The sequence below is a fragment of the Hylaeus volcanicus genome, chromosome 7, assembly GCF_026283585.1.
Source record: "Hylaeus volcanicus isolate JK05 chromosome 7, UHH_iyHylVolc1.0_haploid, whole genome shotgun sequence".
NCBI lineage: Eukaryota > Metazoa > Arthropoda > Insecta > Hymenoptera > Colletidae > Hylaeus > Hylaeus volcanicus.
This window is the reverse complement of record NC_071982.1, coordinates 21880280-21896447: the sequence shown is the minus strand read 5'-3', so window position 1 is coordinate 21896447 and position 16168 is coordinate 21880280. Positions and strand designations below refer to the sequence as shown.

Genomic DNA, 16168 nt, shown 5'->3' with positions numbered 1-16168 from the left:
TACGCGCGTAAAATTTTTGAGTATACGAATCCACAGTTATGTTTGCGATTAAATTTTACAGAAATAATCCGTCGTTACATTTAATCACAATTTTGTATCCTGTTAGATTCATTTATGTACATTTTTTATAAGACATGAATTAAACGTTACGATACTCTTGGAAATGGTTCGCGTGATCTCAATCTATACACTTAACATACCAAAATCTTGATTACTATCGAGTACATATTGTTCACAAGAGTAACTGCTTAGTCTTGATAAAAAGACGTCATGAGAAATGTTGGTTGTTTGCTTATAATGCTTAATTTTTTGAAACAAAGATTGTAATATACCTCGTATCAACAATTAATGTATATTAAATATACATTAATGCTCAAAGTTCTAGACTCTTTACAAATAATTCTACAGTTCAAGATTGACAAATTATAGTCTCATCTTTTTAAACGTTGTTTCAAATTAATATTCCTCATTCCCGTCTCAAGAAAATTTCCTCTGATCTTATATAAAAAAAAAAAAGGATGGGGAAGAGGGTTGGAGTACGTCGGTGGTCTCGGTAGGGTTGTCGTGGATGCGCATTGGGTATCGAAGGAGTTTGTCCCGTATCAACGTGGACGTTCCTGGATCGCATCGTCAGTATGCGGCCGCGCATTCCATGTGGGAACACCTGTTTGCTCTTTTGCCTTCTTCGCCAACTTTCTCGATCCCAAGCCGCGTAAATTACCATCGCGCTTGTTCTATTTTATTTAAGGTACCGAAAAGGAAACATTACTCCTGTAAATCACTTCAAAAACTTGAGGGAGAAGCGGACAGAGGGAATACTTTGTCGAGCTATTCTCGTCGAAAATTAAATGGCAGAATATTTTTATCGAAGCGTCGTTAATGTCGAGACGTACCAAGCGTGATACCGTTGAACGATAATAAAAGAGAGAAACGAGCAACTCTGTAGATTATCGACGGAGATCAAAAGGGAGAATCGTTAAAACATCGTTCGGTGAATCTGCGCGTGATAGATCTATATATCAAGAATAAGAGATAAGAAGCAAGACATAAGTGAGCGAAAGAAGGAAACAAGATACGATAGAAAGGGCGAAGGAGACGAGGAATATTATTGAGAGAGAGGAACGTTCTCGTGACTTCAACCACGTGTCTCTCGTGGTCCTCGTTTAAACACGCGTAAGAGCAATTTTCCTCTATTGACGTATACGTGTACGTCGGTTATTTGTGGTCACCCGCATTCGACGACCATTATTTCGTCTTGTCTCCTCGACACGGCGGACTTTGTCGAAAATTTAGCAAGCTACCCTGGCATGAGACTTTTTCAATATTAATTAACACCCCTCGTTCGCGTCTTCACCTCGCATGCATTTTCCCGATTTCTACAACGTAATCGATAATTGAGATTATCCCCTTCATCCGGCGTTCAACTAACGTAAGCATTAAGCTACGTTCTCACGTGTGCAGTGCACGACGTGGAACACGTTTGAACCACTTAAGGTATCGTGTACCAAGGAGGCGCTTCCTTTGGATGTGTTATGCATCGCGCGTTATACATGTGCGAACGTGGCTTAATATTTGAAGCTGAAATTGAAGAAACGTTCTTCTGCATGTTACGATCCAGAATCACTTTCCAGTCTCCATCGTTGGCGCGTGAAAAAATTACTGAGCGTTGTGATTGAAAATCTAGAGGTAGAGTAAATGGAAGTATAAACATAGTACAGGAATAATTATAAATTTGCTTTAGATAGATTTGGCGTGAAGCTTTTCCTAGGTACATACCGAGCACGATTACTTTTTCTTCCGAAACATTAGAAGAACTGGCATTTTAGTGCGGAGGCAGTTCGATGCACGTGATCTTGAATTTCCTTGCGAACAGGCAGGCGTTGACTGAACTTAAATTGCATTTGTTCCAGGACAGTACACTGTTGATGATAGGAATTATAATTAATATTGGAAAATTTAATAGAATAGACCTAATGACCTATTGTTTAGAATGTTAAAGGAATGAGTTTGACCCAGTACACGAGTTGGATGCATAACTCTATTACGGTTGTCTTAACATATTATCGGTAGAATTTTTCTAGTTGGACATAAAGAGACAATCTCTCCATGTTTTTTTTCTAAATCAGAAATACGATCTCAGTAGTGTATTTTGCATCACGTTTGTAAGACACGACGGGCGCATCGTACGGTAGGCAAGATTGCAGCCGGGTAGATTATTTGTAGCCGTGTCGCCATTGAGATGGTTTTATGGTAACCCCTTCCCCCGCGTACCTTTATATCGAGACTGAATGGACAGAGAGAGTAGCCTCCTCTATGAGATAATACGCCTGGTTGTGCCTAAGCCATTCAGGCCCGAAGTCGGATCCATCGAATCGCGAAAGATCGCGCGAGGTGAGGGTGGACACCGTGCAGGCCCCTGCAGTCATGCTCACCATCCAAAACGAGTGAGTATATCGGTTTGCATGCGGTATATCGTGGCTACGCACGATCCATCGGCTGCATCGATGCATTCGTGCACACCTGTCGTTCGCTGTTGCGCTTTTTCGCCTTCTCAGCTTTTCAGAAACCCGTTGCCACACGCTGATGGGCTTCTTCTTTCGTGGCTTTATCGACCATCGTTTCAGAGCACCTACGCCGCTGGGATTCATGACTTTTCGGCTGTTACGCAGCTTATACGAGACGATGGATTAAAGTAAACACCTCGTGATCCGTACTTCTTTCTTCTCTCCTCTCGAAGGTTCTCGTCAACTTCCTAACTTTGCGATCTCGCTCAGTTCACCTCTGGTATTCCGTTCACCTCTTGCCCTAGACGTGTCGTTGTTTGTTTGTTTATTTAGAGCTTCTAGAACCTAGAGAAGAGTTCTGGTATCAATCTTGTTAATTTAAAGTGTTTCCAAAAATTACTCGTGCCTACTTCTTCCTTGAAGAGTTCGTGGTTTCGTGGTGATGACGTGGCTCAGCATTTAGGGACGGTGTCGTTATACGAGGGTACGTGGGGAACCTCGAAAGTAAACGATTTTAGGTTTGCTAGATCTTCGATAAGTCTCTTCGGCGCGATTAGCGTATGAATCGAAGATATTCTTAAATTGATCGTGCTCTCTAATTCTGAAACAAAAATTTTACTGACATTATTTTTCATCAAAAAGATAAAACCTTTGCTTTCGTAATAAAACAAGTGTCTACTTTTGAATACACTAATTCTCCTCCTATTTCTTTTCCTCTTCTACCGTTAAGATTTTTGCTGTTTTCCTGTGGATATACTGAAACCCATTATGTTTTGGGGAGAGATAGGTAACAGGGCCCACGCAATTACGAAAGTGCGGTTCGTGACAGAATCGTGACGCAGTTCCTCGCAACGACGTCGATTCCCTTTGGGTTATGTGCAGTAACACGACAATAAACCACTACAGTAGCGGTGCATAATCTAATGGCACTTTGCGTTCGTGCGACAAGTATAGGACAGTGGAGGAACAGGCTGCACCTGGCTTCCCTGGTTCGTTAATTGCTGTGCTCTCTCGGTTCGTGTCGCATTATTCTGATGGTCAAAACAACAACAATCAGGGGTTAAACAAAAAAAACATGTGCCTGTTTGGTATCATTCTCTAAAAAAAACACTTGTTTCTTATTAATCATGGCTCGTCACCTTTTCTTTTTATATCTTCTGACATCTATAATGTCCAAGTCACCGAGTTCTCTTAGGTTTTCTCCTGCTCCCTAGTGTCTTTGTCTTCTGGCGTGAGTCTTCTTTGGTTTGCCATTTTCACCTGATCTCCCTAAAAGCAGTGGATCTTTTACAATTCGCCATGGAACACGCAAAACACATCTGTATACGCGAATTCGATATTTCCAAAAGCCCTTGAGACGCTTATTCATGGCTATGTCAACGTTCGTATCGCGTGATACCCTCGCATCTATTCGTGTTAATGCAGTGTACGCGCGCCCATTTTACCATGCGCGTTTACCTCCACGTTTGTTGTCCTTGCTTTGCTCCGTTTCCATCGGGGGTACTTAGCACACTATGGATCGGGGACATTCGAACCGTTTAAAGGACTGTTCCCGTACATTTAGAACCCACTCGATCGCACTAGTAAGTATTGGTAAACAAGCGCGCCTCATAAAATGGACAGATCCTCTTGAGAAGAAGACATTAACCATCCAGACCTTTCAGCGTCTTGGACGCTCGCTCGTAACAAAATGGAGCTAAATTTAGAACCCGCGGAAATCTTGAAGCGTTCTCTATTTTCCAAAGTTTATACGAACCGGGGGAACGCCATTGTCTTGCGCAATTAGAGTAAACGTAGGTTATACAATAGCGTTGGGGGTGAAAACTTTCCTCCTATTGAAACTGAATTTCATTTCAAAGAGGAGGGTATTGTCAGACAGAGAACTGAATATCGCCTGTTACCACGTATCCGTAGCATGACAACTTACATGATTACAGTTTATGAAAATCAGATGCAAATATGTCTTTCCTCTCTTTGAAAGTTCACCACCAAAGTCTGCATTCCGATTGTACCAATTAATCGAGTCAGGAGGTGCACCAAGCATGGCAGACAAATTGGAGCAAGATTCTCGCGTGAACTTGGATAGGATCTATCGCCTGTTGCTTCTCAAAGACAGGAATAAAGAAACGTCATCGCGATTGCGAAGATTTTTCTGGGGTTCCCCTCAGTCTAGCTAGGTAGTCGTGCCACGAGCAGGACGAGCTTACTAATTTGTGACTGAACCGATATTTCTGACAATCAAGTGCTATTCAACTGGCAGACGTCGTCCAATTCTATCCTTGGATGTTTGATTTTCTTTCACGACGCATAGAATAAGAAGCTCGCGTATCAAAGACGGTGTATATACAAGATCACGATGACATTCGTGGCTTGCTGATTGCAAATCTGCTCTGTTATCTAACTTTTCGCGCTCGAGAGATTAAATATTGTCCTACGTTGAAATGTCAGTGCATGCTACCAGGGCAAACGAAGGCTTACCACAGGCAGGGTGACATTTCTGAATATTAAATTAATGGCTCGATCGAACCTGTACGTTGGTCGTGGTCCAACTACTCGTAAACTTTTGTTAAATAACAAGTTATTGAACTTTCCATCGTTTAGATGCTGACCCCTAGCAATTGGCCATAAACAGTCTCTTAATGTACTTAAACGTAAAACGGCTAACATAGTTTAAGTACAATGCATCACTGCTTGTAACTTATGCATGCGCACGCTCATCCACGCAACTCTCGCCTGATTGTACACATTTTTACCATAAACACGTACATACCTATGTCCACAATCAAATCAATACGTAAAAAGTTTTCTAATCGAATATTCAAGGAAAAAATATAATTATTTCAGCATGTCACCGCGCAATGGCTCGTGCGTGGCGGAAGTGAGCTCCGTGAGGAGTCTCTCGTCGGATGATGTTTCAGCGACCAAGCCACACCGAAAGAAGTCCTGCTGGGCACGTGCCACCGATCCAGCTCATCGCCGTGGACGTCGAATCCAGCTCCTGCAAATGCTGGTGCTGCCATTCATACCGATCCTTGCGTTGATCGTTCAGACGGCCAATACGCTCCACGACATCCTAATTTATCGGCAAGAGGTCTCAGACATCGAGACACAGGTAAAAAGTCACACGTTTTTGGGATCTAGAAAGAAATTTAGATGTAGGTATCAAGTATGATTTCATTGATTTCATGTATGAGGCTACTGCGTACTTGGTGTATACAGGCTTCACAATATAGAGTACAGGTATCTTCTCTGAACGATACTGGTAGCGCATAAAATCGAATTAATTAACAGGGCCAAGAACTTGATGAAATTATCTCAAATGCTATTAAAACCAGCTATCAAGTTCTCGTGAATAATAAACAGTCAAACCTGAAACATAAAAAGAGTAATAAAATATACTAGATAGATATACTATATACTATACTATAAAGTTATATACTATAAAGTGTTGGAGCATGATTAGCCATTAGGTACCTTTTTTCATTCAATCGATGTGGATCGTTCATCAAGCTACAATGCACTCGTTCCCTCTTTAATGGATCCTTTAAGATCCTTTCACGATCAGACGGACTCGCTTCCTGTCATGTATTTCTTTCCTTACGGGCGCGTAATTATACGAGCAGTATAATTAGGTCGGACTCGTATAATTCAGTGGCAATCGATCGACAAGCCGTCTAACAGTAACGAAGGAATGAGTAAACATCCACCACACCTACGCACTCTTTCGTTCGAGCGTGGTTGATGGGTTGCTCGCAAAGCCGTCCATTTCTTCGATTGTTCCCGCACATAAAGCATAGATCATTGTAACGAATCACTTCTGTCTACGATTTACAACAATTGTCTCCTTTGATTCGCATCATTCACCTATAATAACAAAATGATTCCCTTGGGAAAGAATTGAACTCTTCAAATTAAACATTTGTTTATGAGGTGAGTCTCTTAAAAAAAAACTAAAGAATACTTTTGTAAGAAGAGAAATCGAAGGCATCGATCGTAAATTAATGTTTCCTCGAAAAGGGTGTGAATCAACAAGCAGTACATTCATCCTACGTGACATTTTACCTCGATGCAAACACAAGTAGCACAAGTACACATAATCATTCTAATAAATGTGTCGAACGCGATAATAATTTCGTATTCGACGCACGTCCTTTCATTATTTCCCTTCGTGAGCAATTTTTTACGTAGTTTTTTTTTTAAAGAAGAAAGGTCTTACGCTAACGCGGTATATAGATGAAAATTATCGCTAAATTTGAATCGCAGCAGCCCTTTTGTGGTTGACCTCGAGTCTTCATTTTCCACGCGAATACCTTCTTTAATGCTACCGACGAACACGTTAAATTTCTATTGTCAGCATAACGAGGGGACAAACGCGAAACGATTTTACACCCTGTAAAGTCGATTGCGTTTGACGTTCGCGTTTCAGGCGATACGAACCTCGGAAATTTTGTTTTCACGCTGATATTCGTCTCTATAGTTGGTCGAAGCATGCAGAAATAGATTCAACAATCGCAGACGCGATGGATCAATCGATCGTAAGCGCTTTGTTATAGGTGCTCCAATTTCAATGAATCTGTTTACTGGTGTTATCGAGATCACTGGCTGCCCGTTGGACCGAACGTTGTTAAATTAAAACGATGCATAGTAACGAATATTGTCACGCTGGAATTCGCGTGACAATATTCAAAGAGACGCGATGGTATTTTTTGAAATAGGATACGGTCCTCGTGGGGAATAGAAACAGGCTAATGGTGTTTTCGACGCGATCCCCACTTGTCCTAACACATGCCGCGACAAAACACGACAGTGTCGAAAAGAAAAGAGAAAAAGAGACGCGAAAGATTCAATTCGCTACTGGTCGGTATGGAATTATTGATCACGCGCCGTCGACGGTGATATTTCGAATCGAGATAGGTACATGTAAATGACGGTAACCAATTCAATCATTGCACGATACGCTGATCATTGACAAAGACTAGACCATTATTATTTCATCGCGCATTGAATCTTTTGGAATGTTTGCTTTTTTTACACACGGAATCGCATTGTTGTCAAGAACGATCGATCCTTGAAAACGCAGCTAGATTTTCAATTAATAGAAGAAGCACTGAAACGAAACGTAATCAACGCGCTTCGATGATTCTTTTCGAGATATACAGTGATGGTGGTACAAACGAGCAGCGAATGATTCCTCGCGGAAAAATAAGTGGAAAGAGCTATAAAATTTCCACTGCGTTTTTCTACAACATCCTATAATAAAATACAATAAATGCATCCTCGACGTCTCGAGGGTCCACCCCATCGTCGTCGAAGCTTAACGTTTTGTCAACAAAGGGCTGATCGTTGCGTAACTCGCGGGAATGGGTAGGCAAAGAGGATTAACGTCCCTTAATTCCACCCTTTCTCGCGGTCGAAGAAATTTCCAATCTAGAATGAAGTAGTCTCGGTTCGTTCGTCACGGTGGACATCGCGCGTAGCCCCCAGAGGGTGGCGGCGGTGGTCGAGATCGAAATTCATCGGAACGGGGTGTAGCCTCGAGTACAGCCTCACCCACCCCTCGATCTCGAGTTACTTGTTTGACGAGCACGCTGGCGTGGCACCCGCAAAAGGCGGAAAAGAATGGACGCGCTTCTCTCTCGTCCTCCTTCCCTCGTCGATTGTAAGCACGTCGAGAGTTTTATACCGGTCCCGTTGATGCACCGCCACGCCCTTCGCAATGAAACTCTATGAGAAAAATTGCCAGGAGTCTTCTCTAAAATGTTCAACTCTTACAAACATTACAATTCTGATAACGAACAGTCTAAATATAATGAACACCACTTCCTATTATCTAAAATAGTAGCCGTGTTGGAATGGCTTCTTTCTAGTGGGTCACTCTGTATAAAAAAAACAAAGCTGCAATATAAGATACTCCCACCTTCGCGGTATTCTCGTGTGTTGTCGCATAGGCGATCTATAATTATCGGAATACTTTAGGAGCACGGAACGCAAAAGTATCGACTTGCAAGTATACTAGAAGGCCATTCAGGTACTTGGAATTTCGAGCGATTACTTGATGTATAATCAGGTGCATTCGGTCACTCTATCCCTTGTCACTTTGTCCTTTACGATTAATCCTATCTACTTTCTGTACGATCGAGGACAACACCCATCATTAACTGGCAAAACCTCGATCCACGTAACTTGAAACGCTCAAGCAAAATCCTTTCGAGAAGTTAAACTACATGTTTTCATCTTGTTCACAGGAGATTCCTGAAATCATCGAGCAATGGTTAATGGTTCTAAAACAATTTACTAATAATAAACACCTTGTTGCATGTTCTCACTCGTCCAATATCGATTGAATTTCCAACTGTTTCCAGGTAACAATTGCCACCGACTTGGGGAAAGTAGTGACGAGGATGCAACTTGAAAGATCCGAGGTTGCATTCTTCATTTATACCAACGGGAACACCCTAAGGTAATACCAACCGCGCTATCATTTCTATAAATTTCGTAAAGTTTCACGCTGTATGGTTTCGTGATGCGATCAGCGTCACATACCATTGTTTATTCCTTTCACTGTTTGCTGGGAGTATTGGAAGCGTCTTGATCTCTGGGCATACGTGACTCGATAGCAGAAGCTCTTCCTAAGAAGAGGAACCCTTTACAGGCTAATAGAGACAGATGAGCGACAGGGTGCCTTCTAATCAAGGCGCACTCGACGTAATACACTTTTCCTTGTATTTCAATAAAACAATAGCGTCATGGAATACAGGAGTAGCTTTAGGATCTAAACGAAGATCTACTTAATCCTCATCGTAACAAACAGGAATTTAAAAGCTTGTGCTTCCGTGCAGTCTTAATTTCTTCGATATAGTCAAAGCTGTTAATAAAAACCATTTAGATTTCCTTAAATAAATCTTTAAAAAACTTTCTGCGTGACACTATTAACAGTCGCGTTGAAGCTTGAGCTATCTTGCAATTATCCAATACTCTCGAATTCAAGGTTTAGGATGTTAATTAAAACCGTATGATCAGTGAAACGTGACACGTTGACCCGACCCTTTCGCTTCAATTCTCCCACAGAACCATGAAAAAGTCCATTCCCAACGAAATTTTCGTTACGAGAACAGTTTCACGATCCTTGAGGGAGAGAAAAACTGGATCTCGGTTAAACGAGAACTAAAACGAACAAACAAGTCACCACAGCCAATTATCGACGTAGTTAACTGATTAGCCACGGTCTTTTACACCTGTTCAAGGTCGAACTTGACGCAGAGGTTCGCCATAACCGATCAGGCTCTCCACAATATGACTACGTGGCCCCTGGTCTCGGTGCCGAGGGATGAGAGCAAGACGCAAACCTATGACGTAGTCAGCAAAGAGGCCTTCCAAGCACGCCTCGAGGATTTCAGGTAACAAATCGATCGACGAATGTTCGAGGTCTTCTCACTCCAAACAGAGTCCACGTGGCCACGCGTTTATGACGTCAGAAGATCCCCCATGTGATGGTTTCGCTTTGATTGCTGTAACAATCGCGACGCGATCGTTTCACCCTTTTGAAGTTGTGCGAGATTATGGGCTCAGTCGATGGCTGCACTACGCGTTTAAAAAAAGAAAAATATGGGTGGCAGTCCTCCAGTAGGATATGTTTATACATTGAATTAGTTCTAATGGCTGCCTTTGTAGAAGCAATACTCCCTTGTATGGAAAGTTACGCCAGAAGCCTCTATTCCCTCGAGCCTCCGTACCCGACACTTGTTGAATTCTCATTCAGCCTCGAAGTGGAGAATTCTACTTTATCGCGAGCCTCTCCCTGTTGGCCAACGCGACAAGAACTTTCCTCCTCGACGTTTCGACGAACCGAACTTTTATTCGTATCGATGGATCTACATTCTTGGAGGCCTATAATTAAAGTTTACGAGAAACCCGTATTAAAAACATTGTTTACAAATACTATTACAGATATCAGATACAGTCATTAACAAAATTAGCATACATGCCAGTGACAATTAAATTCAATTACTAAATACCAATACTTACATTTTATAATATCTTCTGTACTATTTAATAGCTGTAATCACGTAACGTGCATCATGCAGTATTTTTTCATATTTTTTTATCGCTTTATCATATGTCAACGATTTCATAACATCATTTTCTATAGATAACATAGATAAATTAATAGGTACAATTATCATGTTACCATTGCCATAAGCGTTATCGGGATTAGATAAATCAAAAATAAAGTGAACACTGGAAAAATAACATAAATGTAGACGAATGGAAAATGAACAAAATAAATAATACAATTCAATAGTACAGTATACGGAATTATTTGAGGAAAATTCTCCAGATTCTGTGGAGCCGTAGGAAAATAAATGCGAGTCGATTAGGGTCGACGTTTTTATTCCTTCCAGATACTCGCGTTTATGCATGCTCTCTTTTATACAAATCCGCTTAATTTCTTACAGTCCTGAGACTCTTCGGTGGATAACTTTGAAATCCTCTTCAAAAACCTTTATGACGTCGCCTCCTGTAACAATGAGAATATTTGATTAAAAGACAAATATATAAAATCGTGTAGAGTTAACAAAATTTAATAATGCCACGATGCAAGCTCTGTCGTCGTTAATATAGCTCGCGTACGCGAACAACGAAGAAACGAAAGTTGAAAAAATAGAAGAAAGTATTGGAATATCAGGTAGCCTGTCGTCGGTGCCGCATCGGGAGAAGCAAAAATATGTCGTCTTTAATGTTGCGTTCGTATACGGACAAGGGAAAAACGATAGTTGATAAAAATAGAACAAATATTTGCATATCAAATAGTGCATATCGACGCATCGAATACAAATTGTTGATGTACACAAAATACACAACATTTCAAACATCCATTTACAGTTGGGTATTTAAGGGACTAATTAGTGAAGGAGAATCAAAAGACATGACAATGCAGAGTACTCTTACAGAGATCAAACTTATTGTTAGTGATTGGTAACTAGATTGAAACATGGCATTTTGCATATTTTTGATTAGGTCTACTCTGTGAAACTACTCTGTACGACGTCAAAACGACGCAAGCGTTTATAACAGCACCGTGTCGTGTCGCATTCGTCTTCTCATATCGATCGATTATAAAAATACGTGACCAGGACCCGCTTTTTCCTGAGATCAAGTCGAATTGAAACTATGTTACGCGTCTCTATAAAAACAGTTGAAAGAATAGAAAATTGCCTCTCAGGAATATTCCCGAAATTTGTTTTTGGTTCGTTGCTCGCACGAAGCTTCGCGGTACAGTATCAAGCTCGTGGATAAACAAGAAAAATTAGTAATCGTTATGCAGTTACGAATCCACGGATACATACGTAGGATGGAACAACATTAATACGCCTCGATCGGGAATATTTGCAGGAGGCACGTTTTTCATTTGGCCGAACTGAAAACGACATACGACCCCGGTAACGGAGCACGTTTAGCCGATAAATCGATACGACAATGAAGTATCGGTACGGACAGTGCAGGCCAGCTCTCCTCGAAATCAACTCGTATTATAAAATCTCTGGGAAAGCTTGATTGACAATCTGCGAAAACATGAGGTACTTTAGGGCGTCGATATAAAAGAATTTTGGAAAACATAATTCGAGGAACTTTGTAACTTTGTTTCAAGTTGGTAGAAGCAACTTTGCAAGCTCATACATGGCCGCGATTTCTAGGCAGATCTATTTGCTTAACCTTACCTTCAGAATTCCGCGAATGGAAGTTCCATCGCGCCAAAGAGCGTTAGACCGAGGGATCAGTTTCTCAGGAAATTCTCCATCGATCGAACACGAGTTCTAGCGGTTTCTCGGCTGTTGGCTATTACACGACCGATTGTCAGACAATAGAACGCGTTTCTGTCAGCGGGAGCACCGGTAACAAGCCGCTAACAATCCTCTTCGTCTTCCATCCGTAAAACATTACACGTCCCTGACAAAGATGGCGATAAGTAGAGACGAATAGATCCTACATACATATACGTATTAACTCGAACTCATCCAAGAGCAAATAGCACCATTCGATTCCCTGCGTTCTATTAATCATGATCGTTCGACCTCAATGGAATTAATTATCGCAGTCGTCTAGGTGATTATTTTCAACGTTCCAGGGTGGAACTTTCTCTATGATCACGGCTCGTTTCACTTTGCTCAATTAGCGCCCTAATGATATTCGTTTTGCGGGCCCTCTGTATGTCAAAGGCGTGTACAATGACAAGTAATCGAACTATCAGAAGTTACAGCAACTATTACATCGGTTCCACAAAGAAGAATAAACTTAGAATTATGTGACATTGTCTACTCTTATGTAGAATTATTAGAATATTCGATTAAGGGTGAAACGTCATTCTATCGTTCGTATCAATGCAAACGGTGATAGGCACGCATACGACACGAAACATGAAACAAAAAAGAACGAGGATGTGACACACGCGCGAATTACTTTTTTTTCTCTCTCGCTTCTCGGCCTTCTCCATCGAATCACCTTTACGAGCAATAGATGAGGTTGTCACACATGAGCGCGTGACCGCCCATTTGGAGCAGTAGACAATATTTTTAGACCCCTCTTCCCGCCTTCCTCTTTCCGCCGCTTCTGGCTTTCCTCTCTTTCGCTCTACGAGTATCGCGTCTCTGACTAAAAGCTGTGATGCAACGTTTAGGTCGATTTTCTGTTAACTCGATCAACTCCATCGGCGAATGCGAGCTCGGAACAATGAAATTATCATCGATATGCCCCCCTTCAGTCAACGTCGACCGAACAGTAAAAGTTGAACACGCAGGAACGTCTATAGCGTTACCTCCACGTCGCGTCCTTACCTTCCGAGGGTGATGGACATTGGTAGAGTTAACCGTAAATGAACGCGTTACCAACCGATGTAAAACAACTAACTTTATGCGAGTTAAAAAATCAAAGATTCAAGGGATCTTTCAGATCACTTATACTGCCAGTGTTAAAAACACTTCCTTACATACTTTCTATTAGCTTCTTAGTTCCATCTTCTTCCAGGCAAAAGATAAGTTCAGAAGAGAGTAGCATAACTGAAGTGATGACATGGTATACAAGCGTAAACGCGGCGATGCTGGACCACCTGACAAATCAAATCAAAGAAACGGATAACAGTGGCGTTTGGAGGTAAGGAAAATAAATAAATAATTTCTACCATTGTCTTCCTGCTAAGCTGAGAATGTTGCAGTTCACTAGGCGCGTCCAATTGTATCTTGAAAATTGTTTCCGATATTTGACTATGTCCATCTAATATGTACAATGAATTTCCATTTCAGGTATTTGATAGCCTTTAAAAATTTACTGAGAAGCATCGAGAGCCTGGGTATTGCTTCCGTGTACGGAATCAATTACTTCGGACGCGGAATCCTTGTGGGGGATAATTACGTCAGCTACGTACGCCACGAAGCTCTAGGACGTGATCTTCTCACAGGATCCCTTACATACGTGCCTTCTCTTAAGCATTTTTATGCGGAACTCACTCGTACCATGCCAGATTATAGCAGAATAAAATCTAGGTAGGTAAAGAACGCGTAAATTAGACGAAGATAACAACTCTGATCGGTAAAATGCATGATATGGAATAGATAGGTTTAATTTAAAAGATGTATGTGTCCCAGGAGAAACGAGATCTTGAAGAACCAGAAGAGAGAGCCAAGCGTGGATGACGCGATCGCTTATTTCGATTCTATGGCGACTTATGTCGACGAGCTACGGAAACTTCAGCGAGAATTACGTCACATGATAAGGTAAACATTTATAGCGAAGCTATTTGATGCTTGCAATGAACATGAATGCACCCACAAAATCAAAGATTAAATTAGAAACTTGATAACGGTGATTGTTGTCCTAATTTAACACAGGAACTACGTGAATTCAACCTTGCAAGACGCGAGCAACAAGGAAGTTGCTGGAATAGCTATAGTCGTCCTGGTGTTGGTCGTATCCCCTATTATTATAATACTAGTACGTAACGCGGTTGCCACGATACAAGTAAGTAAAACCTAACAATTCGTGATTATAGGTTCTAGAAAGAGCTTCTGTTCCATCTAATTTAATTCCAGTGCTGGCTTGATAGCAAAATAAAAGACTCGTTGTTCCGTTTTTTGGTCTGAATGCTTGCATCTGTAACAATTACAATAACGATTAAAATCCCCGTTACAAACTAAACGATACTTTTTTTAGATGTACGCTGCCAATTTGGCTCAAAAGGCGCGAGAACTCAAACAGGAAAAAGGGAAAAGCGACACGCTGCTCTTCCAAATGTTACCGCCTAGCGTCGCTCAACAATTGAAGCAAACTCAACAGGTACTTTGACAAGGATTCTTGCATCTGCATTGTTGACATCGATAGCTTTTAACTATGCTTCCATTTGAAAGGTTCCAGCTGAATACTATGAAGCAGTGACCGTGTACTTCAGTGACATAGTTGGATTCACCGAGATCGCTGCAGAGAACACTCCCCTAGAAGTAAACAGTTTCGTTATAAAATTAATGATTCTCCATTCCTACTTCAAACCATCGTATACTTTCAGGTTGTTACATTCCTGAACTCCATCTACAAGCTCTTCGATGCTCGTATAGAGTGCTACGACGTGTACAAAGTAGAAACAATCGGTGACTCGTACATGGTTGCCTCTGGCTTGCCAGTTAGAAACGGTAGACATTCTTGTCTACGTTCGTATTATACTAACTTTTCTACTTCATTTTTAAACGCGTTTAATCGTGCGTTGTCTTGCAGGCGACAAACACGTATCAGAGATAGCGACGATGGCACTCGATCTTCTGGCAGCATCGTCAGTGTTTCAAGTGCCCAAGAGACCAGGGGAACGACTTCAAATCCGCAGTGGCGCTCACACAGGGCCTGTTGTTGCTGGAATCGTTGGAAGCAAGATGCCTCGTTACTGTCTCTTTGGAGACACGGTGAACACGGCCAGTCGTATGGAATCTACTGGGGAAGGTACCTCCTTGTGCATCTCATTGTTTCTTAATGTATAATAGCTTCCGCGCTTAATTATTAAACTCTTGTTGCACACAGCTCTGCGAATACACATTAGCCTGGAAATGAAGAAAGCTTTGGACGCCGTGGGAGGATTCAAAATAGTGCATCGTGGTCTAGTGGACGTCAAGGTTTGGACATAGAGAACAATGTAAAATACTTTATTATCAAAGTGCCCTAATAATATTCAGTTTCGCAGGGTAAAGGCCTGATGGATACCTATTGGCTGGAGTGCAAGGATGGTGGAATCGCCCGTGCAGCGGAGCTAGATCTACCCACGTTCTTCGAGGACGTTCGACCAGTTTTCATACGTCGTCTAAGAGAGGAGGGCACTCTCTGATGCGAGCCGTACTCCCGACGGGACCTCTGGTACCTGAACCGACCACCCACTCCTTACATTCGTCTCTCGCAGCCCAACCTTATCGATCACCTGAAGAAACCGAGTCAGGGTCGCAAGAACCGACTCTCCCATCCTAATCTTCACATCACCCCGGTTAAACCACCTCCACAGTCACAGTCGAGCATCGAATCCCAAGACTCTGCAACCTACGAAGGAACTCACTCGACGACACCCTGTCCACCGAGTTACTCGCCCGCGAGTCAGCGCAGTCGTTACTCCCAACCGAATCTACCCACTCTCCTGATAT

General features: G+C 41.8%; 1 protein-coding gene and 2 long non-coding RNA genes across 5 annotated transcripts; 1 reads left to right on the top strand and 2 right to left on the bottom strand.

Moving 5' to 3' along the window:
* Window positions 1-109: 109 nt before the first annotated feature.
* LOC128879729 (receptor-type guanylate cyclase gcy-19) lies at window positions 110-15867 on the top strand. 3 transcript variants are annotated; one of them, XM_054129145.1, is made up of 15 exons: window positions 110-1173; window positions 1911-2444; window positions 5349-5616; window positions 8867-8964; window positions 9749-9901; window positions 13527-13652; window positions 13802-14041; window positions 14144-14272; window positions 14387-14516; window positions 14709-14831; window positions 14903-14992; window positions 15058-15181; window positions 15264-15482; window positions 15561-15652; window positions 15721-15867. In XM_054129145.1, exons 2-15 carry the CDS (start codon window positions 2425-2427, stop codon window positions 15859-15861), a joined length of 1953 nt encoding a protein of 650 aa, XP_053985120.1. In that variant the 5' UTR covers window positions 110-1173; window positions 1911-2424; the 3' UTR covers window positions 15862-15867. The 3 variants fall into 3 exon arrangements, with proteins under 3 accessions (XP_053985120.1, XP_053985122.1, XP_053985121.1); XM_054129147.1 differs by lacking the exon at window positions 1911-2444; XM_054129146.1 differs by lacking the exon at window positions 110-1173 and having other exon boundaries at window positions 1942-2444; window positions 14147-14272.
* On the bottom strand, window positions 5511-9742 carry LOC128879737 (uncharacterized). The gene is made up of 5 exons (XR_008457689.1): window positions 9048-9742; window positions 8813-8959; window positions 5979-8756; window positions 5711-5873; window positions 5511-5641 (listed from the first exon to the last, which is right to left on the bottom strand). It is a non-coding gene; the product is annotated as an uncharacterized LOC128879737 (long non-coding RNA).
* LOC128879736 (uncharacterized) lies at window positions 9910-13517 on the bottom strand. The gene is made up of 5 exons (XR_008457688.1): window positions 12224-13517; window positions 11852-12067; window positions 10810-11022; window positions 10530-10742; window positions 9910-10391 (listed from the first exon to the last, which is right to left on the bottom strand). It is a non-coding gene; the product is annotated as an uncharacterized LOC128879736 (long non-coding RNA).
* Window positions 15868-16168: the final 301 nt, after the last annotated feature.